The sequence below is a fragment of the Parasteatoda tepidariorum genome, chromosome 2 (assembly GCF_043381705.1).
Source record: "Parasteatoda tepidariorum isolate YZ-2023 chromosome 2, CAS_Ptep_4.0, whole genome shotgun sequence".
In the NCBI taxonomy this organism is placed as follows: domain Eukaryota; kingdom Metazoa; phylum Arthropoda; class Arachnida; order Araneae; family Theridiidae; genus Parasteatoda; species Parasteatoda tepidariorum.
In genome coordinates, this window is record NC_092205.1 from 16,201,161 (window position 1) to 16,229,116 (window position 27,956).

At 30.5% G+C, this 27,956-nt stretch overlaps 1 protein-coding gene across 6 annotated transcripts; it reads left to right on the forward strand.

The window, feature by feature from the left end:
• Positions 1-27,928, forward strand: LOC107454831 (streptococcal hemagglutinin). 6 transcript variants are annotated; one of them, XM_071177203.1, is made up of 6 exons: positions 1-72; positions 9,903-9,953; positions 11,307-11,340; positions 13,129-13,178; positions 16,437-16,470; positions 25,778-27,928. In XM_071177203.1, exons 2-6 carry the CDS (start codon positions 9,927-9,929, stop codon positions 26,929-26,931), a joined length of 1,299 nt encoding a protein of 432 aa, XP_071033304.1. In that variant the 5' UTR covers positions 1-72; positions 9,903-9,926; the 3' UTR covers positions 26,932-27,928. The 6 variants fall into 6 exon arrangements, with proteins under 6 accessions (XP_071033304.1, XP_015927632.2, XP_015927631.2 ...); XM_016072146.4 differs by lacking the exon at positions 1-72 and adding an exon at positions 9,038-9,186; XM_016072145.4 differs by lacking the exon at positions 1-72 and adding an exon at positions 9,077-9,186 and having other exon boundaries at positions 13,095-13,178.
• The last annotated feature ends 28 nt before the right edge of the window (positions 27,929-27,956 follow it).

Consider the following 27,956-nt stretch of genomic DNA (forward strand, 5'->3'; position numbering starts at 1 on the left):
TTAAGGACAAATTGGAAAAACTGGTATAAAAACAAAACAGGCAGAGGGAAAGATCATTCAGAAGACTAAACGGTAAGTAGAAAATTTGTATATATGCAGAATGTGGTACCGAGGGGCGTGTCGTTAAAAAATAAAACGAGCTTGTGGTTGAAGCTAATCATTTATGTGAAAGGTATTACGCGATATACATTAGTTTAAACGAAGTGAATTTGTTGTCACGGTGTCATATGGCCAACAGATGACGCAGAAGACGTCGTCTGGATGAGTTTACGCGAGATCGAATCATTGGGAAGTTGGAAGATGGTCGAAATGGTCACCAGTGCGACTGCGGAATTCGGGGTCGTAAACAGTATCGTTTCACGAGCTAGGAGCACATTTCAAAGGACAAAAATAGCTGTCCGGAGGTTTAGTAGAAGTCATTCTCGCACAACCATGACAACAGACGACCGGTTTATAATTCTACTGGCTGGACTGCTGAATGAAAGAGAAATTGCTCGATACACACAGAAAAGTATTGGACGACCGATATCGCGTTTTACCATTGCCAGGAGACTGAACAAGGGTGGTCTGTTTACACGATGGCCAATACGGTGTGCTCCCATAAAGCCAGTTCACCGGAACGCCGTTTAATGTGATGCCGGTAACACAAATTCCGGACAGATACTCAACTGGGCCGAGTACTCTTTATGGATGAGAGTAGATTAAATCTGACTAGTGATTCTGGACGCATGCACATCTGGAGAGAAGGAGGAACATGCAATCATCCCTCTGACATCATCGAAAGAGACCGATTAGGAGGATGTGGAGAGGTATCATGCTTGGTACCCGTACTTATCTAGATATCTACCAAGGTGGTTCAGTCACTGGTGCTCGGTATTGAAACGAGGTTCCATATGTGCCCCTCTTAGAAGTACCGTGGTTTTAAAATTCATCTTCATGGACGATAATGCTGTACCTAATCGTACTGTGGCTGTCACAGAACTGTTGGAGAGTGAAGATATTGGACGCATTAAGACTGGGAGATGTTAAGATTTCAGCATCGTGATGCATCGCCACTCAAACATCGCGATGTTTCAATACATCGCGATGTCACGTTACTGTTTCACATTTGGTTTTGCCAGATTTTGTATTCTTGGGCAACTTTGCTTTTTATTTACTTGATGCTACTGTAAAGTAAGACTAAAACTGAAATTTTAAATATATATATTAGATTTTCAGAATTTAAACTTCGTGTGTTGGGGGAAAAAAGAGAGTAAGATTTCAAGAGAGGGATATTCAGATAAAATTTATAAAAAGTAAAAATCTGTCAAAATTCATCAAACTAACATTATACGAATTATATTCATTGTATAGGTATATATAAACAACTAAGTGATTTATAATTGAATGTTGTATTTAATTTCAATAAAGTTTTATAAAAAATATAATCAATAGGGAAAAAAAGTAAAGATAGGAGTAAATTAAAGCCTGGTATATCAATGTTTAGTAAAAAAGATTTATTGTGATGGATTTTTTCTATTTTTTTATTTATTATTTTTATTTTGATTATTTTCTTCTTTTGGATTAAAATAATTCAATGGACTGTCTTTTTCAATTTAAACAAAGCACATCTGTTCAACCTTCAGATTTTGTTGAAAAAAATCGGAAGTTTTTAAATTAAAGAAAGAGGGTATTGAATAAACAGTTAACTAGTGATCGAAATGAATAATTCATTAAAATTTTACATACAGCTTTGAAAAAAATGAGTAAATTATTTTCAAGGAGGGATTAAGAAGGGTAAAAATAAAAGAATAGTATTTCAACCTTGACCAACAAAAATTATTGTTAATTTTCAACATTCTTAAAGATCGTTGGGTTTCTTAGACAAAAACACATTAAAAAATTACATTAAGAAATAATTTTTCTAGAAAATAAAATTAGAAGAAATTGGTGTATTTTTTCAGCTTTTATATTGTAATAAATTTATCTTAACATGAATATTTTAGCAATTAATATTTTATATTTGTGGATAGAGTGTAGTGCATGGAAAAAAATTTCTTTTGACTCAGTAATCGGATTTCAAAAAGTCTGATTTTTTAAAATTTATTTTTCAGAAACTATTCAACTATTTTCTTTTAACTTTTTTATTTTAAAATAAAAAATTATATTCTTTTCTAAAAAAATTTATATCTTTAAAATTCAGACTTTTTTCGACTATTACTAATAAAAAAAATAATTAAAATCATTTTTGCATAAAATTATCTTTGGGTTAGATAATTTTATAATTTTGAGCTAAAAATTTTCAATTCGAGTAAAAAGTTCTCGAGATATGACAAAATACGCAAAAAGTAGCTTTAGCATCAAGAGATCCTAACTTTTGATCGCTCTCCTGACCAAATTATTAGGACTATATTTTTCAAATTACGGCTACGCCTTATATTTTGAGGGTCAGGAATCATAATCAGTCAAAAAATTTATTCAGATAAGTACGTTTCTGTGCCTAACTTTGTCATTTAAAACATTGTCTGCTTAAACTAATTAGCATATTTGAGGTCTCTCCCTTAAACCACACAAGATTAAGTCCTAATACGTAAAAATCAGATCAATAGACCAAAAGTATTAGCCTGCCGCAAAGTATGTCAACCAACTGTAAAAATAAAATAGATACAATTATAAAAATAAAATGAAATTTAAAATGCGCATTGAGCCAACAATTTACAAATCTTTATAAACAGAAAAATAAAAAACATAACAGAAAAAGATTTTTTAAAAGAAATTATGGATTGAGAAAGATAGAAAGCTTAGAACAGCCGATGCGTATTACCTCTTGACCTTTCATTCTCCATAATTTCTTGAAGAATATCCTTCAATAATTTATTGAAGGCAGTAGAAATATTGAAGGAATATTTCAATATTTATAAACACCTTCAATATTTTTGAGGAAATAGCGAAAAACTAGAATAAAAACAAAATTTCCTGGAAAAGGATGCGATGGAAATTATTATGGCTTCAATATTGTAAAAATCAATTGTTTAAAAATTTATTTTCAAAATTATTGCTAGCCTAATGTATTATTATATTGCTAAACTATGTTTCGTGAAAATAAAATTTAACTGCACACTCTTATAAAAATCATTATAAATAAGGAAGATCGAGAAAGATCGAAAAGCTATCAAGTCGAAAAAGAAAATGCTAAAGAAATAAAAACGAAACGACTGTCTTAAAAAGAAAATTTGCGTTTGATAAGTTGTCGGTTTAAAAATTCGTTTGTCAAAACTTTTTGCAAAAATATTAGATTCTTTTATATTTTCTAACAATAATAATAATTATTATTTATATCAATATGCAAATATCAATATGCAAAATTGCAGCTTTATACAAAATTATTGAGGAAAACATTTTATCCATATTGAAGGAATGCAATTCTTTAGATTTAACAAAGAAAAATAAATAGGTAAAAAAATAAATAAACAAAAAGTCTTATCGGAACAGATCAAAAACGATCTTTTCTTCAACAGGGCAAAAATGATCTCAAAGTATTATCAAATAACAAAACATAAATAATCCTCAGAGAATCACTTTCTTTTCTTGGATTTGCACGAATTGAAGAAAGCATTTTTTCATCTTTCATTGGCGATGAGTTAGTTTCACTCCTCGTCACATCGGAATTCATCGTATCAGCACATCGTTACTTGATAATTCGCAAAGGAAGAAACACACGGGAAAAGATCGTCACGGCAATCGATGTCACCTCGTGATCGGGGGAAATGCTCTCCGCGCGCGCTTGCGAACATCGATGTTGAATCTGAAGAATCGCTCTTCGCGGCATCGGGAAACATCGATGCATTGGGAAACATCGTACTCATCGAGCGTACATCGGAATTTTCGATGTTTCGTAAAAGACGCCAACCTAAACATCGGATCGGCGATGATTACACAACATCAATGTTTTCCGGTGTATCGATGTATCGCCCAGTCCGAATAGAATGGGCGGTGTAGTCCCCGGATTTTAATCCGACTGAACACTTGTAGGACACTCTAGGTAGACGCTTGACAGTATGTCCCCAGCCGTCAGCAGCAATTCCGCAGCTGTGATTAGCACTACAGCAGGAATGGGCAGCAATTCCTCAAGAACTTCGTAACTACCTGGTCCTCAGCCTGGGCAAACTATGTCAATCCTGCATAGCAGTCAGAGGTGATCTTATCCCCCAAAAAAATTTGGAATTTCCTTGCCGATCCCGTGTATCATTGATGTTTTGGTTATTTGTGCACCTGTGGATTAATTTTTTTTTTTTTTTTNTTTTTTTTTTTTTTTTTTTGCAAGTTGCTGACTTTCTCATATTCTTACATTTTGAAGATCCTATGGTATGACTTTTATCGATTTTCAACACTGCTGCTCAATCTTACATTCGAAAAACCACTTCATCTTTAATTTTTGCACACCAGTGTATATTGTGCTCAATTAGCTGTGTGATGCCATTACGCATTATATAACTTTTAAATTTCCTTTATTTCATAAATTTAATCATTCCTAATCGCTCTTTATATAATAAATAATTTAATTAATTTTTATTGAATTTTATAAAGATTATTGTTAATCATTAAATGTAAGGGTTCACTTTTCATTTCAATGCAAATGTATAACTAATTATTATTCAATGTCGCGACAAGTGAGCATCTCAATCTATTTTTAACCTCTCTTTCTTAAACCACATTGAGCATTGAAATTTACGTTATTAGGTTTACTTTAAATTTCAACAAACTTTTTGGTCTTAAATTTTCAGCCTAAATTATTTAAATATTAATAAGAGATATCGTGTGGTTGGCTGAATTGACTCATCTTTTTGGCAGTGTTCTGTTTCTAATGNTTTTTTTTTTTTTTTTTTTTTTTTTTTTTTTTTTTTTTTTTTTTTTTTTTTTTTTTTTGCAAGTTGCTTACTTTCTCATATTCTTACATTTTGAAGATCCTGTGGTATGATTTTTATCGATTTTCAACACTGCTGCTCAATCTTACATTCGAAGAACCACTTCATCCTTAATTTTTGCACACCAGCTCAATTAGCTGTGTGATGCCATTACGTATTATATAACTTTTAAATTTCCTTTATTTCATAAATTTAATCATTCCCAATCGCTCTTTATATAATAAATAATTTAATTAATTTTTATTGAATTTTATAAAGAGCGAATGCAAATATTGTTAATCATTAAATGTAAGGGTTCACTTTTCATTTCAATGCAAATGTATAACTAATTATTATTCAATGTCGCGACAAGTGAGCATCTCAATCTATTTTTAACCTCTCTTTCTTAAACCACATTGAGCATTGAAATTTACGTTATTAGGTTTACTTTAAATTTCAACAAACTTTTTGGTCTTAAATTTTCAGCCTAAATTATTTAAATATTAATAAGAGATATCGTGTGGTTGGCTGAATTGACTCATCTTTTTGGCAGTGTTCTGTTTCTAATGCCACTTGCCAATCCAGCAAGCCTGCTTACTGCAAGCGTATTTAAGGTAGAGGGTGCTTTTCTTGTTTTTAAGTGGTGCCATCTATGACCAAGAATACAACATCAACCACACACACGTCACAGCTCGTATTAAAAGGCGGACGTATTCATACATCCATTTATTCATCAACAGATCGTATTTTTGACCAGAACCAGAGAACGATCAATCTTTAATTCAGTAACCCCAGAGGTATGATCTGCTATAAACTTTGTGACCCATCAGATTCGACGCTCACCAGACACCATTTACTACAAGGGGAGTGAAAATCGAACTCACGACCTCTTGAACATGGGCCCAACACCCTACCAACCAAGCTATCCCGACCTCGGCAGTGTCCATTTTCGATAATGCGCCTATAATACATCGAGCCGTGATGGCTTAAAGAATGGAGTGCTAGCCTCCCGATCGATCAGATGAATCGGGTTTGAATCCTAACGATGTCTTGTCGATACGAATTCAGCAAGCACAGACCACAGTGCTGATGTAAAATATACTTAGTGGTAGACGGATCATGGGTTAGAGTCTCCTTGCCATCAGTCAAACGGTGGGAGGTTTTCCTCTCCATGTAACGCAAATGCAGATTAGTTCCATAAAAAACCTCCACAATGTTTAAAAACTTCCAATACTTGATCCAGGAGTTCCTTGTCTACTGGATTGTTTTCAAAGTTAGAAGGCTAGGGTGTTGATGACCTAAACTCAAAATTGGATCGGCTGTTCAACGACTGTTATAAACTATAATTGATTTCCTCTGTACTACAAAACGTTGATTAAATACGAGTTTTAATTAAGCTTTTGGTTCGGCAGGTTAATGGAGATTTATTTCCCATAGATCTTCCTTATTCATGTTACACCAAATTTGTTATTTTACTTGATATGTCACTTGGATAACATTCTTTTTATTTTGTACCTCGAGGTCTGCAACGAAATAAATATTTTATTTTCTGTTTTATCCTGTGTTCATTATCTGCTTCAATTAGACCATCTACACGACCAACCGCACCATTTTTCCATTACAAACTGTTTTAATTTATAAATTAAATAATTTTAAAACTAATGAATAAGGTCAATAAAAAGCTGATTGAAATGAAATGATAATTTTTATAACTTTTTCAAAAGGAAATAAAAAAAAAATTTCTTCAAATAAATGATTTGAATTTTTTTTTTTTAACAATGAGTTCAACATAGATTTAAACCAAAAAAATGGATTAACTGATTTAAATTATTATTTCATGAATGAAAAATAAATCTTAAATGTAATAAAAAAAATACGATTGAAATACGAAAAATATTAAAAAAAATACTTAATTATATAATTTTAATAATTATATTATTAATAATATAATTTTAAATAATTTTTTTAAAGATCGTGATTTTTTAATTGAGCAAAAGAAACTATCTGTTTTGTGTCTTAATGTAATTTTATATAAAACAGTTTCTTTTCTTTTAAAATTAGAAATTTTAGGGGATTTTCAAAACTGTTTATTGCCTGCATAATGTATTTAGTATCATTTGTAAGCTTGAGTAATGTGAGTTATGCCATAAACTCGAATATCTGCTATTCTAATTATTTACTCCTATTACTTTTCAGATACATATAAAACATAGAGTTGAGATTTACATGATTTTATCAACGTGAATGCTTCCAAAACAATATCAACTATGAAACTACATATAATTCAGTTCTGACGTGATTGTGTAAAAATTAAAAATGATAATACAACTTAGGTACGCAAAGTGTGTTTTGGCATTTTTCATGCTTAAAATATTTTTTCTCGTATGCCATTTTTTTAAATTTGAACTTCAGTGCCGCCATCTACATAATTCGAGATACAACAAGCAACCGAAGTAAATATTTGCATTAGTATGAAGGGAAAAAAATATGGATGGTGTTTTCAGTAGAAATGTAAACAATAACAATCTCGAGCTGTATGCTTACTCTAGTTCCGGTTAGAAGGTTTGCAGATGCTTACTACATGTTATTCTGCGAAGCGATATTTTAAAACGGATAATTTTGTTTTCAATAAAAGAAATAAATTAGATAATTTCTGAATTCTGGTGAGTTTGAAGTGAAAATTCGCTTTAGTTATTTAGAGATATATTGTTAAAAAAGGTGACATGGTTGCTAGATTTTGAATAATTCGCTTTTTCGGCAGTCTTGATATGATGGCCATCTTTCCATTTGTTTATTACTGTTAGTTCACGTTGCAAGCTGTGCACCATCTTATGTTAGTGTTAGCATGTTGTTCGAGGAGCAAGATTAATTTATACATTATAATTTAGGTTTAAATTTGAAAGTTGGCATATATTATTGACACGTTGTGAGCCAAATGGCTTTGAAATACATCGGGAACAGTAACCCGGAAGTATAAGCGGTAAAACACCATGTTTCGTAACTATTGAGCGATTAATCCTCACTTCGGCCGGATCACGCTATTGGTCGAAAATGACATCACTGTCTGGGGGGAAGTGACATGCTGTGTATTGCATAGTATTTTGGCGACAGATCTTGATTTGGCGACAGTAGCGCTCTGTTTACACCTGGTATTAATGTTTCTTACTTTTATCTATTAATGTTTTCTTGTTTTTATTTATTAATGCTTTTTGTTATAATTAATTATGAATCAGGTGATTTGGGAATATTGCGAAAAAATATTTAAACAGATCTGGAAATGCAGGGGGGGGGGCTAAGCACAGAATTGGCGATCGAAATGGACTGCAGGTGGCGTAGAGCAGAACTCTTTTCCTATGGCAACACTTCACTTGCTTTCCTCATTTAGCGTGTGGAAAGTCATAGAGGAAGGAAGTACGTTAGTTTCTCTCTTAATTTTCACATAGATTAAAATCTTTTAACTTAAAAAACTATATGGAACTGTAAACTACATTAAGCATAGTTCTAAAGAAAAGTATCATAGAAATTTTAAAAATGTTTTTATTAAATAAAAGGGAAAAATATTAAGAAAAGGAAAATTATCGTAGTACATTCCTATGCAACTGAAAAGAGGAGGAGAGGGAAGGGAGAAGGGCTAAAGGCGTGAAACCGGTCTCTCCTCAGATGGCGTATTCATGGAGCTAGGAGTAGATGGAGGAGACACTAGCAGAAATTCGTGAAGCCGAAAGCTCGGCAATGTTAACCGCGAAATTAACCGTCGGCCATCTTACTTACTTCAAAACATTGGCAGTTGTAGCTCGTTTATGCTTGAATTGTCGTATGTTCGGACAGTTATTATCATTTTTATTTTATTCGTTATTCGAGTAGTCTTACTTTGTCTTATTATTTTTTCNTTAAACCATAAATATTGTCTGAAATGCTGAAGTGGACATTTACCTATCTCTCCCATCCTAACGACGACATAATATTACGTAAACATTTACAAGGAAGAAATAAATTCCAAGCGAGCACATGCAACACCCGTACACATGTGAGTACGAAATTTATTGCCAAAATCATACAAACATCAGCCAATACCATCTCCCTTCCCACAAGCAGGGATGTCATTTTCGACCAATAGCGTGATCTGTCCGAAGTGAGGATTAATCGCTCGTGTTTCTGACGCATCAGCTAGGTTAACTGTGACTGTATATTAACTGTTTATGTTTAATAAAACGTTGTTTTCGTGTTTTAACAACAATCGCCAATGTGCAAATTAGATTTTAAACTTGCAAATCATTCTAAAAAGAGAAAAGATTTTTAAAAAGTATTACCTTCTTTTTCCTCTTACTTTAAACTATATTTTACCTCAACTTTTTGATGGTATTAATTAAAGTAAATACCGTTATTGATTCATTTTATACTTACATATGTAAAAATAAGTGGGTAAAGGTTTCAGAATTGCATTCCATTTCAGAAATTTGCTTAGCTTCATATTAATACATCATCAGGCTACTTATTTTTTTGACATCTACTCATATGTGAAATGATCAAAAGTTTAACCGAACTAAACTGTTTAACAGTTTATCTTTTCGCAAAATTGAGGATTAAATCGACATTTTTTTGTAATTTACGGATTACTTAGTTTAAAAATTGGTACTCCTCTAGAGTTATTACACAGTGAAAGTGTGTTGTTCTGTAGAAAAACCGTTTTTTTTTTTTTTTTTTGCATGCAAAATCAGCTTTTCTTTGAAGTGGTTTTTATGAGTATTTTTGTATCAAGATCTGTTGCTCCAACTACAAATGCTAAGACTCCAAATGAATTGCAAATTTCAAAAAAAAAAATCATGCTGAGATTTTTCTGAGGGGGATGTGAGCTATACCCTTCCAGTTGGACACCTCCCATTTTTTTCTTGTTTAGTTTCTTGTGATCCACTATCTACCTTGGTGATTCTGAAATCTTTCCCCATGGTCTTGAATTGTTCATGTTGATGTATATTACAGACTTACTTACTATGATATCATTTTAATTATTTTTTTTAGCTGGAATAAGGGAACTTGACAAGGATGTGTGGAGATAGGAAGGATGCGAAAGTAAGATTTTTGTTGAAATTCATTTCATCAGAAATTATTTGTATTGCTATTTATAGTGTTTAATAGTACTATTTTAGCTTATGAATAATTATATAAATGAATGTTTCGCAATTATATATTCTCACTATTAATTTTCAAATTTCTTTCAAAGTGTGTTTACAAATCATTGATATATCATAGTTTAGTATGTTATTTAAATATCAAGCTATTTAGGCAAAATTGTTCTTCCCAACAGTTTTTTTTAGATTAAATAACATTAACAGAGTGCGTAGCTTTTTTAAAAAGTGCTTATTTTCTATTTTTGTTTTTTAAAAGCCCTAAAAGGTGCTTTTTTCATTGGGTGTTTTTAAAAAGTGCTTAATTTTCCCTTTTCGAAAATGAGCTTAGTTGTACAATTCAAACANAACTATGTTGATTTTCGCTTCAAATTATGCAAAAAGACACAGTTCACATTGTTCTATTCAACAATTTCATAATAAACTCAACCCCAATCTATTTCGACAAATAGTCAGTCAGTAGCGTATGAAAACGACTTTCGTTTTACATGATTCAAAATTTCATGATTTTTGACAATTGTCAAAAGCCATGCCAAAGGTTTTTTTTAATTTTTTTATATGACATGACGGTTAAAACAAGATTAAACTATCAATTGTCAAAAACTTTCTAACCCTGCCTAATTATGATATTTTTTCAAAGTGCTTAATAATATTTTTTGAGTGCTTAAAAGGGGCTTTTTTTTTGTTGATTAATTTGGCTATGCACCCTGATTAAAAGAATATAATTAGATCTGCTAGAAAACCCTATATTCTGAATTTTATTGCTCAGTTTATCATTAATTTCTATTTTGTTCTATTAAAAAAATACTGCTTACTACAAAGATTTTAATATTGATTCTCAAATAAATTTCTTAGTTGAAGTCTTACTATTGTTTCTGAACTTTCTGTAATATTTTTCACCTGTAATTTCTAGCATCATCCTGATTTCTATAATATCACTAGGTATCAATAAGTATCATAAATTTATGTACTAAACTGTTTCAGAAACAGTGAAAAATTTATTATGATGTTACCAATTTTAATAGTTTATGTACCCAATTACCACATTACCATTAGTATCTATTACCACAGTTTAGTAAACAATACTTGCATTGACAAGTGATTTTGCCAACACTTTTAATAAAAAATTAAAAAGTCCTTATTTTTAATATACATTGCCAAATTTAATTTGAAACAGCATAAAAACTTATATGTATTATAATATGCATTGAATTGTTGATAATCATTATGGTAGATAAATTGTAGATAATCATTGATTCTGTATTATTACTTTCATAAATGATGTTCTTTGTTTCAGGATGGTGGAAGTGATACCTGGAAGGATGTTGGATGTAAGTATTCACTTGAAAATATCTTTTTTAGATATAAAATGGAAATTCTGTCTATGTGTACTATAATTATTCAAGAATTGGAGTACCAATTTGGATCATAATCTATTCAGCTTTCTGAAAATCATTTATTTCAAATTTATCATTCCTTTATACTTTTTATGTGTCTTCATTATGTACTTGGAATTTTCATTTTGAACCAATTGATGGCAGCACTTAATACTTACTTAAAAATTGAATTCATATTTTAGTAATATTTTTTTTAATTAAATTTTATATTTAATTGAAATGTTAAAATTGTTCCTTTTTTTATTTTCTTAAAATTACTTGATGTTAAAATAATAACTAAAATTTTGAGTAGTAATACATTCTACACCCTAACTATGGCCCTTCCATTACAATGACCAATAGGTACATGAAGTCTTGTTCGCTGTTTCATAGACATCATGTTATTTTAACTCCCATTAGAACGTCAGAACAAATTGTCATTTCAATGCAACAACCAAAAGTTGTGTTTCTTTTTTTTTTTTTCGAAATTTCTAAAAAAATCACTCTTAAAATAAGTGTTGCACTTTAAAAGCTAATAATTTTTCATTGACTGTGAATCAATGGTTTACAAAAGTGTCGAGGAAATTATTCAAACCATTTCTTTTGGATTTTCTGCTCAATAAAATTCTTGGATTCCCTATGAATAAAGAAAGAGTGACAAAACTACCAATTGTACTTAACATAAGGGGGCCTGTATATAATGGTAAAAAAGATTATGAAATATCTATTGCTTTTAATTATTGAAAGTTTGATTTATATATTGAATCCTCATGTTCGAACCACAGAGGAGATTCCAGCATGCTCTCAAAACCTTTGTAAATATCCTTTCAAAGGGTTCCATAGATTCATCAATTACATTTTTCTTGCTTAAAAATTTTTTGAAGTGTCATAAGAGGTGGTTCATTTTTGAGTTGTAATCATATTTTTCTTGATATTTTTTGTTTTCTTTTTTCTTAGACATAACAGTTCTCTCTAGGTGTGGTGATTTTTAATGAAAATTACTGCTCGTAAACAGATTAAGCATATTGTTTAGAATAGAATTTAAAATTTTGAGAAAAGTAAAATGTAGACCATCGAAATTCCAATCTGCTTAAATTATTCAAAATTCTGGTCTTCATTTGCACTTTACTTAAAATAATTAAAAATTGTGAGGTAATTCTTAAGAGTGAAGAACAAAGTGTTCCAATATCATGCCATTATTCTCGTAAAAGAAAATTTCAATGTATATTTATTAAAAAAAACTGAATGTCTTTCTATAAATTACGTAGCTTAGACTAACCTATTTTTCTTAAAATATGAAAGTACATTTTTTCTGAAGTGTATTACCAAACTCGTTTTAAAAAAAAAAATTATATCATCAGATGAACAATGTATTTCCCTCTAAAAGTCCAAATTTTTAAATTATATTTTCTTGCATAAAAGTAATGAAAAGTTGAAATTGGTCTGGGTACAAAATTTTCTTCTACATTTAGAAACAACTCTTAAATGTAAATTTTGATAAAGAAACTAGTTTGTAGGAGTAATGTAATTTATTCATGGCAAACTGTAATAGGTAGAAAAAATACATAAAATATTAAAGAGTTCGGAAATTTGCAAGGGTACTTATTAATGCATCATCCGACTAATTTTTTGTGTTATATATTCATATGTTTAATGAAGTGCAGTTTAATTTCTTTTAAAATAATTTTTTATTTAGTTATATATTACAGACTCTCCATAACCTCATTCTGATTATATTTTTAGCCGAAAAACAGAGCTTAACAAGGATGCCTCATGATGAAAAAGTTAAGAAAGTAAGCATTTATGGAAAATTTTATTTTATGAATAAAGAAAGAATGACAAGACCACCAATTGTTCTTAACTTAAGGGGGCCTGTATATAATGGTTAAAACGTGTGTGAAATATCTATTACTTTTGATTATTGAAGATTTTATTTGTATATTGCCTCCAGGGTTGGGTTTTTGACATGACAGTGGTAAAAACTGTGTTTTTACCGGAAAAAACCGTCAAAAACCTACTGTTTTCATTAATTTATGGCATATAGCGGACAATATATTATTTTCACATAATTGCCTTTATAAATGAATGTTGCAAATGATTGCTATTGATTTTGCAACTATATACACGTATTCTTTAGAAGGATATACATTCATATAGAAAGATTGCAATATACTTATTGAAAATAGTGATACTTACTTTTATTATTATAGCTTGATTTGCAAAGGATTCAAAATTTTGCACTTCTTAATTGTTAGAAATAAACAAACAAACAAAAAAGCTTGGAACTATTAATAAATTCAAGAACTAAAAAGAAGAATTTAAAATTTGGCATTTCTTAAATATTAGAAATAAGCTAAACAAAACTTTCAAAACTTGTAACTACTAACAAACTCTAAGTCAAGAATGACTTGACATTCTTCAGTAATGTAATATGCCAAACAAAATGATGCTTGGAAATGTTGAAAATTTTGTTTAGTATCCTAATATTTTACTTCAAATAGTATGTTTTGATATAATCATGTTGGGAAAATGCAAGAATCTGTTCTTAAATATCTTTTAACAACTTTTTTTCTAATTTTATTGCCCAAAAATGAATTAATTTTAAATTATAAGCAGTTAAACTCAAATAAAAATACAGTTTTACCAAAACTATGGGTTTTTGACAGAGGGGTTTTTGACATGACGGTAAAAACCATGGTATAAACGGAAAAAACCGGTTTTTGACAGAGGGGTTTTTGACATGACGGTAAAAACCATGGTATAAACCAGTAAAAACTGTCATGTGTCAAAAACTTGCCAACCCTGATTGCCTCGTTATGCTCTCAAAACCTTCGTAAATTTCCTTTCAAAGGGTTCCATAAATTCATCAAATACACTTTTCTTGCTTAAAAATTTTTGTGAAGTGACATGAGAGGTGGTTTATTTTATAGGTATAACATGTTGTAATAATATTTTCCTTCATTTTATTTTTTTAGACTTAACAGTTGGCAAATTTTTGCAAAACTGAATGCTCGTAAACAAATTAAGCATATGCCCTTAGAATAGAATTTTAAAATTTTGAGAAAAGTAAAGAGAAGAATGACATTAAAATCCGAAATTGCTTAAAGATATTCCGAAGTCTGAACTTTGCTTACCCATTAAGAGGGCCAAGGCCGACTGTGCCCATCTCAGTTTTCTTGACCTTGGGCGAACTTTGCTTACATTTTGCTTAAAAAAAATATTTAAAATTCGTGATTTAATTCTGAAGGTAGAAGAACAAGGTGTTCCAATATCAAAAAAAGAAAAATAAATAAAATATTTGATATCTATAAAAAAAACACTTAATGTCTTTCTAATAATTATGTGTATTATTAAAAGGCGTCAGTCCTTTTTGTGGTTCACAGTCAATGCTGGATGCAGACTACATTTCACCTGGCATACAGGCCACCTGCATTAAGTCTCTGGATGACTGTTTTCTGTGAAATAAATGTTCTTGTTGCAATATACAGGTTGTGAGACAGTTAGGTCACTGCTGTGGACCTATCTCTTTTTTTTTCTTAAAAGTCTTAAATAACTGTCTTGAGTAGGTGTTGTTACTCTTTTGTGGCCTTGACCAGGTTTCTATCTCTGAACTGTTTTCACTGAATAAACACCAGATTTCACAGAAACCCCAAAGTCCCTACATCAGTTTGCCTGTGATTGATCTACCTTTAGACTTCCAACTATCTGCTATCTTGTGGCATCGTCTAAGCCAGTGGTGCGCAAACTAGGGGTCGCCAAGTTTTTTTGAAATACATTATCCCTGCATGCTGCATAATATACAGTGTACATATAAAGAGTGAAGGGCCGTCATTCACTGTTTAATTGCAATTTCATGCTGTCCACTCTTTCTTTGACTGTAATGCGTAATGTATTCTCCATCTGGCTATCTGTGGAAAAACAATATTCCGTTTTATGCAAAAATGCCATCAGAGTGTTAATACAATTTGCATCAACGTATTTATGTGAAACTGGATTTAGCAAACTAGTTTCAATAAAAACTAAATACCACTCGCGCTTAAACCCTGAGGATGATATGGGAATTGCAATTAGCAACATACATCCAAACATCGATAAGATAATTAGAAACTTGCAGCCACATACATCTCATTAAAGGGCAATTACTGATTTTTGTGTTATACAAAAAGTATTTTCTTAAAATCATAAATAAAATTAATATGAGTCAAATATGATGATGTTTTTATTCGATGAAACGAAAGAAATGCGCGAAATATACATCGTATTTGTGAACATTTTTCTCTAGGGGTCGCCAAAAATTTTCTCTCTCCAAAAAGGGGTCGCAGTCGAAAAAAGTTTGCGCACCACTGGTCTAAGCAATGACAACTAGCTATACTAACAAAGAAATTCAATAAACAAGGATTGGGCTAAGCTATGATGTTTCAAAATGCCCATATGTTACAAGCTTAGACTAGCATATGAGTTACCTCTACACAAACGGGCCTATGCCTTACGACGTCACAGGCAGAGATGTCGGCAAAGTGCTAGCTTGGCTGTCATCTGATACCTTTTTTGCATATAGGCATTACTTATTATTTTTTTCTTTTAAAAAATTTTCTTCCTTTAATTTTTTTTATCAGTGTACTTTGAGATCCAGTGGTACCAACTGTTACGATTTGTTTGTAATTATCATGGTTTTTTAGTCAAGATTACAGTTAAGCTATAAAAATTGTGATTTTTGAGCATATTTGTAGTAATCTGTTAAAAGTATTTTTTCCCCCTTAACTATCAAGAGGTATCTAAAATCAAATTGAAATTACTCTAACTTTAATTTTGTTAATGTTTTATGTGCTTATGATTATGGATAGATAATTTGAAAGTTAGCATCCCTAGGCTTCTGTAATTGGGAAGTTTTTTATGACTTCTTGAATTGGATTAGTGCGTACTTTTAATATACATTACTGTGTTTAATTTTAAACAACATAACAACTTACGAAATTACAATGTGCATTGAATTATGATCCAAACAAATCATTCTTTTTTGTTATTTTTATTTAAAATTCTATTTGTTTCAGGATGGTGAAAGCATAACCTGGGAAGATGTAGGATGTAAGTATTGATTTGAACATCTCTCTATATATATAAAATAGAAAATCTATGTGTACTTTTTTAACTCAAAAATAGGTCCACCGATTTTGATCACAGTTTATTCTGCTTTTTTGCCAGCATGTGTGGGGTGGTTTTTAGTACAATTTCTACTTGCCCAGGAGGTACAGTTGAGCAAGAAACAAAATCTAATGTTTTTAACTCAATGTTACAAATTCAACTTATATTTTTGGCTTCATTGATTGGCATGATATTTTTGCCACAAGTTACTACAATTTAATATTTTTATAAATTTTTTTCATTCCACTTCATTAAAATTTTTATATGCAATTTTGGAAGAAAAAAAAAAGTTTTTTTTTTCTTTTTTAGTATTCCAAAATTAGATGCTATGGAAACAACATGTTGTAAAATTTTTACCCTTTTAATTTTAAAAAAAAAAAAATTATACAAAATCTGGAAGGAGAAAAAACTGAAACATCAGCTTTTAACTTACTTAACTCGTTACGATCAGCTTGGATATTTTCCACAGATTTTAATTATTACATGTTTCAGTTAATTATGAAGTTTAGTTAATTTATTCTTCTTTGTTTAGGTATGCAAATTCAAATCTAATTTTGTAGATGGAGGTGTAGAACTTAACAATAGTCTGTGTTTATTTTTTGTCCTTCTGTTCTTTGTTGTACATGTTAATTTACAATATACAGTAGAACCCGTTTAAGAAGTTTTTCAAGGGAGTGGAAAGAAACGACTTATTAAACGGGAAAACTTATTAAACGGTGAAACTTAAAAACACATTAATAAAAAACTAAAAAATTTGAAATTGTGTAACTTATATTAAATTCTCAGCCTAATGAAATAAATATTGAATTTTAATATTCATTTAGAAAAAAAATTGCTAATAAATAAAAACAAAGTAACCTACTTTATTTTTTGTTTCTTACAATGTAATATACGTTGTTACAATAATTGACTAGATTTCTGTGAGAAAAAATCGTGTAAAGTGGTTTGTTTTTGTCTTTTCTCACCTACCTTTAAGTAAAAATTGTCCAACTGCTGTAAAAATTTAAACATTTCCGGGGTTACATTTTCAACAGTGTAAATAAATTTCCTAAAAGTATCCAGCCCTTTCCTGGCATCAGAAAAGCTAGGTGGTTTAGCAATATCTTCTTCAGTTTCACTGAATTCTTCTGTATCATTTGTAACATCACAAATATCCTCTAATGTCAGCATATCACAAGGTAAAATTTCGTCGTCAACGGATACATATTCTTCAAACGATGCTGTGAAATTAAGTTTATTTTTGAATGACTTCCAATCATTAACAAAATTTACGTTTGTTTCTTCGTCTTCATCTGATATTTCATATTCAGCTTCTAAGAGATATTCTTCAGTTGTATCTCCGTCAGAGAATCCAGCTTTCCGAAAACAGTTAGCAATGGCAGATGGTGTTATTAATTCCCATGCTGATACAATTAACTCAATCGCTTCTAACATATTGACTTTTTTTAGCTCTCCAGTATTTTCAAGTCCTTCCAGCATCCGTTTCACAAGTCGCATTTTATAATGCTGCTTAAATACCTTAATAACTCCCTGATCCATTGGTTGTAGAACAGAAGTAGAATTTGGTGGTAAGAACTGCAACTTGATGTTAGTGTACTTATTCTCCTTGGAATGAGCAGCGCAGTTGTCTACGAAGATTATGATGTTTCGTTTTTCTTTTCGCATCTTACTGTCTAATTTTTTCAAATACGTTTCAAAAATTTTAATTGTCATCCAGGATTTTTGATTACTGTCATAATCACAAGGCAGTGACTTAACATTTCGAAAGCATCTTGGTTTTTTCGATTTACCGATAACTAAAATCGGTAATTTTTCTATACCATTCATACTGGCCCCAACTAAAATTGTCAAACGTTCTTTACTGTTTTTTCCGCCATGACAGGGTTCACCTTTAAAGGCAAAAGTTTTATCTGGTAAAAGATTGAAAAACAGTCCACATTCATCCATGTTAAAAATGTTCTTTGGTTGATACCCTGAAATAATTTCAGGTAATTTAGCTTTCCATTCTTCAGCTTCTTGTAAATCAACGCTGTTACAATCTCCTTTAATTGTTTTATAAACTAGACCAGCTCTTTTTTTCATCCGATCAATCCATCCATTGGAAGGCGTAAAATCAACATTCAATTTCTCCGCAATCTCTAATGCTTTTCCTCTAAGAAGAGTTCCGTTGACAGGTATGTTGGCGGATCTTGCTTGTTTAAACCATATCATCAGTTTCTCTTCAATATTTTCGTATTTTCCTTTCTTCACTTTTTTTACTTTCTGGGATGCACCGGAACAAGAAGAGTTTAAGATGATGTCTTTCTTAGCAATAATGCCATTTAACGTAGTAACAGGAAGATCTAAATTTTTTGCTATTTGAACTCGTGTTAATTGAGGATAGCTGTCAACAGCTTTTAAAATTTTTACTTTGTCATCAATAGATAGAGCTTTACGCTTAATGCCTTTACAGGACATTTTCCACAAAAATCAAACTTTTTACGATGATTTTTAAGATAACATAAGCGCCTACACTAAGAAAATTTTCAACGAAATGCTGCTAAATGTTTAGATGTATCTTTCTCTTCAGTTATTGAATGGGTGTGGACAGCAGTGAAGTTCGTGAGTCACCAGGCTATTCATTTAAGGTGGACACAATGACAAAGCTATTCCCTACATTCTTATCAGTTTCATAGTTCATCTAAAGGTTCACATTCCTTTGCTCACACCTGTTCCTGATAAGTCACCTTTCTTTGTAACAAAGGAGTGATGAAGGTCAGTGGTCAGTACCCATACATGTGTTTGTAAGGGCAAGTTAAAACTAAATAAGACATTTTAAATAAAATTTTAAAAAATTGAAATTAGGAGTGGAAACTTCTTAAACAGGAAAAAAACTTCTTATAAAAGTAAATTTAACATTATGGTAATTGGTTTTTTTAAAAAATAACTTCTTATGCGGGAAAACTTCTTAAAAGGGAACTTTTTAAGCGGGTTCCACTGTAAATTTACTCAGTAAAATTTACAATTATTATTATATATACAGTATACGCTTTTTAATATGATGTCCCATTACTGCAACCATTCCTTTATAATGGAGTCTTGTTTGCTGTTCCATAGACCCCATGTTATTTCAGCACCCATTAAGACTGCTTTAACACCAAATTGAACCATTCCTTCCAATATTGATATAGTGACTGAAGTTTTGTTTCTTTTTTTTAATTCACCAAAATCACTCCTAAAACTGCAGCCACACATTTTTATGCTTTGAAAAAAAAAAAACCTTTTTTTCCCCATTGACAGTGAGTCAATGATTAACATAAGTCTGGAAGAAGTTACTCAAATCATTATTCCTTTTGCTGTTACCGCTCAATAAACGTAAAACATCCTAAATTCTCTATGAATGAAGTAAGATTAACAAAACCTCCGATTTTTAATTTAGAGAATCCTGGGCGTATTCAATCTTCAAAAAGATAGCAAAATATCATAACCTTTGTACATTTCTTTTAAAAGAGTTCATTGAATTCATATTTTTCTAGTTTGTATCACATTCCTCTTCATTTTATTTTTGCTCAGACCTAACAGTTCTGTAGACCTTTCCTTTTTCGCAAAAATGTCTGTTGTAAACGGATTAAAAAACTTGTAAACGGATTTTAAAAAATTTCAAACAATGTGCACTAGCTTTACGTAACAACATGGAAGAAGCTAGTTGAAAACCTCTTTTATTGGTGTAATATCTGATTAGCTTGCTTTTTGGCTGAATGTTTTTATTCATTACAAGGAGTTAATTTCCTCATATTTAAATGTGATAGCATTTTCAGTTTTGATTTTTTTTTTTTGTAAGAATCACTGTATAAACTAAATTTTTATGATATATTACTATTTATTTAAAGTTAAGTATGTATATTATAAATGATTGCTTTTATGTGTTTAGTTGTTTATGAAACAATTTAAATAATAATTCTTCATAATATGACTTACTTCAGCGTGGTCAATGAGAAGAGTTTTCATTATAGAAATTTATAAATACTAGGAGGCTTCGCCCCCTGCTCCCTGGCGCTCGCCAATCCCCGGAACTGCTTTCGCAGTTCATTTCGGATTGCTTCGCAATCCAATGCTCGCCTTGCTCGCTCATTGGATACGTTCTTAATGTCTAGCTTTTGCATATTTTTTTGAATACCAGCTTTTGCATACTTTTCCGAAAACTTTTCACTGTAAAAAATTCTAAACCTGTACATTTCAATATTAATTTGAAAATGCAAGCAGTTCTCATATTTTTCTTAATCACACTATCCTAAATTTCAGTTGTTGAGAAAAGTAACTGTTGTAAGTTTTGTTTTAAAGTCTTTCCCACCAGAGGGCTAAAGCCATGTGTTGTAAAACAATATGAAATAGTAGTCTGCCACTGAACGCCGGATGTAAAGCATCGGCTTTGATGAAGATAATTTTGTATTTTTAATTCTCTGAAGGGCGCCACCTTAATAATATGGAATTTGTAAAATAAATGTATATATTTTTGATTGTTGATGAAGCCCATCATTTTGTGTTTTCATCAGTGTTCAGAAGCAGAACAACTATAAGTTTTTTATTTTATCACAAAAAAATAAAATGTATAAAAAACAAAGAAAAGAGTAAGAAAATGAGTATAGTCATAGAAAAAGTTAAAATTATAATATAGTATTTGTCAGTTAAAATAAAACTTTTTGTTTAAGTCATTGCTAACAATTCAAATTTCTCCGAGGCAATTCTAAAGTATAAATTAAGGTAGTATTGTTAAGTTGAAACACAATATTTTTAGTTTTGATGTCAACAATACAATTCAATTTTTCACAAAAACGATTGTTTCCATTGTTAAGTTCAATGTCAACAATTCAAATTTTTCTGAGGCAACTCTTAACCTCTAAATATTATTTTTTTTATGTACACATTTCTAAATGTCAGTATTCAACCACAAAACAACTTAAAGTCCTCAAATTTAGCTTGAAGTTGTAAAATGTAATTAAAGAGGGTCATAGCAATAATGAAAGTAGAAGTAAAGTTAGTATCGTAAAATTTAAACAATATTTTTAATCAATGAGCCAAGTTTTTCAAGAAGCAGTTGTAGAAGTAGGTTGCTTATTTAAAACTTTTTATAGAATTTCTTTAAAAACACAATTGTTAATTAGGGCATTTGGCGATACAACACTTATAGAACTGAAGGATTTGTTACGTCAAGCTCTCAGGTGTCATAATTTTGATATAGTTGCGCTTTTATGTCATTTTGATTTATGTTGCTAAGTTAACTTTCAAAAAATTCTATGGCTGGCAACAGCATTTTTATTTTTTAAGTTGTTTATTTTTATTTCTTTCAGAATTCGTTATTTTTTTAGAAAAATGTTTTTTAACCTAACAGAATTCCTTGCCGACTGATATATGAAGAAAATAAAGTAAATATTTAAGTGTTGTGAAAAGAATCTTATTTAGTTGTACAAATTACTTCAGCCAAAATTTGGGAGCCACGTAAGAGAATTATGTATAATAGATTAGATCAGAAACACATCATTAAAAGGCAGACTGCTTTGGTGTTTTCAAAACGTAAACAAAACAAAGCAAACGTTGCCACCGGCAGAAAAGAAATACAGCCAAAATTTGGGAGCCACGTAAGAGAATTATATATAATAGATTGGTTATAAATAAATACAAATCTTGTAAATTGTTGTCCTTCCAACATGTCATCAAATTATAGAATAGAGTATATATTTAACTAGCGATGTAACAAATAGTGATTTGGCTGAACGGCTAGATACCGAATATTAGGTTAAAAAAATCTGACAAATAGCAGCATTTTAAAAAAAAAAGCATTAATGATTATTTTTTATAGAAAAATAAGTTTAGACCTTATTGAAAAATAACCAAAACATAGCTATGTTATTTATATGGGGCACAATGCATACCTGCCAAAATTGCCTGTTTTTTAACGAAGACTCCTATATTTTACACTTATCTCCTGTTTACTCAAATTTCTGCTTATTTTCTGGAGAAATTTAAAAAAAAATTTTTTTTTTAAAGATTAAATATCCTCTAATAGCAAAAATACTTCTATTCCTCAACAAATTTGGCCAGTTTCGTAGTTCTTGTGCGCTGCTATGCTGACCAAACAAGATCTAATGTGAATGCTGCTGGGAGTTGTTTATGCAGTGAATAATTTTTTCTCTGATAACAAGTATGTTATTTACTAACAGCAATAAGTTTGTTTGTTTGCACTGTATTGTTACCAATCGTAAGAACCCCCGTGGCAGAATCGCGGCGACATTGTCGCAGAACTTAATAGAGTTCTTGCAGAAAGATTTTTCTTTTTGGAAGTAAAATAATTTGCTTCGCTTTTTGCAGAAATTTACACTTAAAATTTGAATCGCGCATTTAAATAATTACTTTTTGAAGTGCTCAATTTATGCTAATATAGTAAATCTATTTTAATTGTATTTTTAGCAGTTATTTACATTGATTTTCACGTAGCTTTTAGATATCCCGATATATTTCAGGCGATACGGGAAGTTGGAATCATGCTTTTGATCATTTACTTTTTATTATTTTTTTTGTCAGTTATTGCTTTTAATTTTCACTTATTTATTTTTTTTGAAACCCAATATTTTTTATACGATATTGTTTATTGCAACAGTCAAATCCTAAAACGAAACATGCATTTGAGTAACTTCTTTCTGAAGAGACTAATTCTCGCGATTTCCTCGTCGATCTGTTTTACAGTAATTACTGCTACGGATTTCATGATATTTAATTTTTTTTTAATGTGATGATGACTTACAAAATGCGAAAAAGGAAATAATTAGTGCACCCCTCTCCTCCAGAAAAATGCGAGAATATCGCCCATAATATTTGAATCAAAAAGTATTACCTATTCAATTAACATATTAAAAAAATTACATTGTTTTTTTGTTTTTGTAAACACAGCGTTTTTGTTACCTTAAATAAGTAACATACATCTTTGTTATTATTGAAAGTGTTTTGCAGAAAGATATTAGTGCTAGAGAATTTTGACGCAGAAAGCTCGATAAAATTCTGCCACTGGGGTCAGAACAAAAATGTATTCTGTTTTCAGTATCATTCATTGTGGATGTCAATTAGGCAACTAGAAAATGAACTATATGAAAGACAGTTCAAAATTTTATTACAGTTGTTATGTTAGGGAATTTTGCATAGCAACACAAAGTGCATGATAATTTTCTCTAAAGTAAAAAAAAAAAAAATATGAGCTGAATTTCACTCTTCACTTTTTTATGAAAAGCTTGAAAGCTTGCTTTTGACTAAAAGTAATTTTTCTGGTATGAACAGAACTTTTATAAAAATTTCCTGTGCAAAGCCAAATCAACTACTAGCTACTTATGTTCAAAATAGAAATATGCAAAAATTCTGTACAATAAAGCTAATTAATATAAAATACTGTATAGCTATATTATGTTTTACCTGCGATAAGTGTAAATGGTTATATTATTTCCAATTTTACTTTTCTCTTTTTCAATTATATGTTAATATATGATGTATATCAAAACTGTAAATGTAGCCCAAAAAATATTGCTAGTAGAATCTCTGTTATGTTATTTCTTCAATGTTGGCAGGTATGTAATAGAAACATTTAAAGTAATAAAAATAATTATATATTAAGATAATTAGAAATATTTGAGATAAATAAAAAACTAACAGCGATTTTTTAAAAAAAACTGCAAAATTGAAAAAAAGAGAAGTGAAAAAAAATGTATTTTAATTCTTAAGACAAAACTTCAATGGTAAAATTAATTCTGGGAAAAAATACCCATAAAACGTTAAAAGGGATAAAGTCTATCATAAAGGCTTTTAAAATTTCCACGCTATTAAAATATTTCCCATTAAAAAAATTATTAACAAAAACAAAGTCAAAAAAATAATAATCCATCTTAATTTTGGAGAGAAAAAAATTTAAAAGCTAAACATCTCAGTTTTTCAATTACTCTAATTTCAAGTAAAAGTGAAGAAAAATAATAGAGTCTAATAAAAACCATTTTAATTTCCACATCATAATAAAAAACTCTATTGAAAAAAAAAATTTTAAAAAAGCAAAAGTTGAATAGAAACTAAAACAAAAATCGTTTTTAAAAATCTTAATGTTTAAATAAAAAATGTAACGCTAAAAATCTAATCAATTTAATTTGAATCAATTTCATTTATTCACATTGCCATATTTTTAGAAAAAAAGTGTCCATGAATAACGTTCATTTGAAACACTCTTTAAATATTTTGTGTTGTATAAAAAATACTAATAAAATGAAAAGTTAATATAAAAAAATGCAAAAAAAGAAACAGGAGAAAAAAAAATTTGTGCTTAGTTTTGAAGTATAACTTTAACGTTTAGAATCACAGTTTTCTGTGTCATAGGTTATCTGTTTTTCTGCACTAGGAAAAAGTGACAATAAAATAGCAAAAACGAAAATAAAAGTTCTCAATTCTTAAAAAGAAAGTATTGAAAAAACGACATAATTGACTTGTCTTGATATAATTTTAAAAAGATCAGAAGTACATTTACTAACGCGTGGTTCAGTATAAAGTAACTTAGTTTCAAAACTTCAAATTTCCATCTGTTTTTCAGATCATAAACTGATAAGATTTAGAACTTAACAAATACGTTTAGAAACTATTTCTAATAATGTATATGTATAGTGTAAAAAAAAAACAATTTTAGATTGTTATTTATTGAATCTATACACATTCCCCCCCCCCCAAAAAAAAATTGACAATAAATACTTTGCAAAATATTTGGCAGAATACTTGGCCAAACGTTCAGCAAACCAAATATTCAGCAAAAAGGTCAAGTACCGAATTGTGGCCAAATATTTGTAACATCCGGATGTAACAGAGTTAAGTGAACTTATAGTTTAGTTTTCTAAATAATTTTCATTTAATAAAATCTTGACAGTTTATAAATTACATAAAACTAGTTCAGTCAAAAAAATTTTATGCATAAAAATCTCTTTAGAGGTTTGCCATCTTAAGGTAAACACAAGGCCCATGATCCTTAGTTCTCTTATGATCTGACTTATCTCGCCATTTGTAAGCAATTTATCTGACTTAAATATTAATTTTTATCCCTAAATAGTAAATCTTTCGATAAAGAAATCATCTATTTCTGTCTAATCTAATTCAGGAATTGTCTAATTCAGGTTATATAATGCTGCAAGTCCTACTTGGAGCTAGTATCATTAAATCCCACATTTAGTTCAGTTTATATATAAAATTATATTTTTAGGGTTCACCTTAAAAACTACTGCCGTATCTGCTGTTGTTGGTGGCACTGCCTTAGCTCTTCCTGCTATTGGTTTTACTGCTGGTGGTGTTGCAGCAGGTTCCTGGGCTGCTAGTTTTCAGAGTGCATATCTTGGTGGCACTATAGCATCTGGGAGTGGTTTTGCACTTCTACAAAGTGCTGGAGCTGTTGGATTGGCTGCTACTACAAAAGCTGCAGCCATAGCTGGCAGTGCCAGTGTTGTTGGTACTCACTCGGCTGTGAAAAAATTTATGACAAATGATGAAACTAATAGTCAACATACTTCAGAAGAATCAAGGGTATCTAAGAGTACTTTTGCACGTTTACAAAGTGCTGGTTCTGCTGGATTAGCTGCAAGTTCACAAGCTGCTGGCATGGCTACCAATGCTGTACTTACTGGTACTAACTCAATTGTGAAAAAATTTATGACAAATGATGAAACTGATAGTCAACATACTTCATTAGAATCAAGTGCATCTAAGAGTACTTATGCACTTTTACGAAGTGCTGGTGCTGCTGGATTGGCTGCAAGCTCTCAAGCTGCTGGCATAGCTGCCAGTGCTGTAGTTGCTGGTGCTCACTCAGTTGTGAAAAAATTGAAGAAAAATGATGAAATTGATAGCGGACATACTTCAGAAGAATCAAGTGTATCTGGGAATGCTTTAACACTTTTGAAAAGTGCTGGATTGGCTGCAAGTTCACAAGCTGCTATTGCAGCTGGCAGTGCTGTAGTTGCTGGTGCTCACTCAGCTGTGAAAATATTGAGGAAAAATAATGAAGCTGATAGTGGACATACTTCACAAGAATCAAGTGCATCTGGGAGTGCTTTAACACTTTTAAAAAGTGCTGGATTGGCTGCAAGTTCACAAGCTGCTATTGTAGCTGGCAGTGCTGTAGTTGCTGGTGCTCACTCAGCTATGAAAATATTGAGGAAAAATAATGAAGCTGATAGTGGACATACTTCACAAGAATCAAGTGCATCTGGGAGTGCTTTTGCGCTTTTAAAAAGTGCTGGAGCTGCTGGCTGGTCTGCAAGTTCACAAGCTGCCATCACAGCTGGCAGTGCAGTAGTTGCTGGTGCTCACTCAGCTGTTAAAAAATTTAAAAAGAATAATGAGACTGATAGTGAGAAATGAGTTTTCTAGATGCACAAGTCTCTCAATCGAATTATAATGAAATGCACCTGGCACCTATTTCCCCTAATATCTATCAAAAGAGTGAAGAATATTACTCACCCCTGAAATTGTTAGAATAATTTTTTTATTTTTCTTTTATTTATTTATTTGCAATTTCTATGGGGAAAAAAAGTTTAATTTTCATTGAAAAACATTTGTATCTCAGTAACAATCCATCCATTTTGTCCACTGAATATTCAAATTATTCATAAGATTCAATTCTGCTATCTTATTGAGCCAATCAAAGCTTCGATGACGCTGAGAGATATTAAGTTACAAATATAAAATTTTGTACAGAATTTCATTGTAAGAGATAGTAACTTTTAAGTACTTCCAACGAAATGTATATATATGTATATATATTTTTAATTTAAAGCGTGTGTAGTTTAATTACTGCAATTTTTGGTGCATTAAGGCAACAGAGAATATCAATTCAGTTATAAATTTTCACTTACTGTTTAATGATGGTAGGTGACCCTTTTTTACATAACTACTGAAAGATTTAAAACGTTAGACACACTTTAATGTGTAGCTTTTTCCTTAGTGTATAAAACATACCGCAGACAAGTGTCCTTGGGTTGATCCTAGCCGATGCCAAAGTACTTTACGCACAACTGATTTAATTGTGAAATGTTATTACATTAGCAATGGGTCTATTAATTTACACTTTTTTACCAGCGTAAATATTTTTGGCAAATATATAATTATGTATGAATTTAAACATATTTGTAGCAGCTATATTTTCCTTGCGTCTTCTATTTTTTCTACATCTTGTATGTTTTTCTATACCTTGTTAAGACTATATTACTTGTTTTTATATTATTATTAGAACTTGTTGCTAAATATTTGAATTATTAATTAGTAATGCTAAATAAAGTTCTAAATTATTGGAAAGTGTTATATTATAAAAATGATTATTTATGTTTTTGGTTATTGAAAATAAAAAATTTATTCCTCAGTGCTATGTTAGTTTAATTTTCACTTTT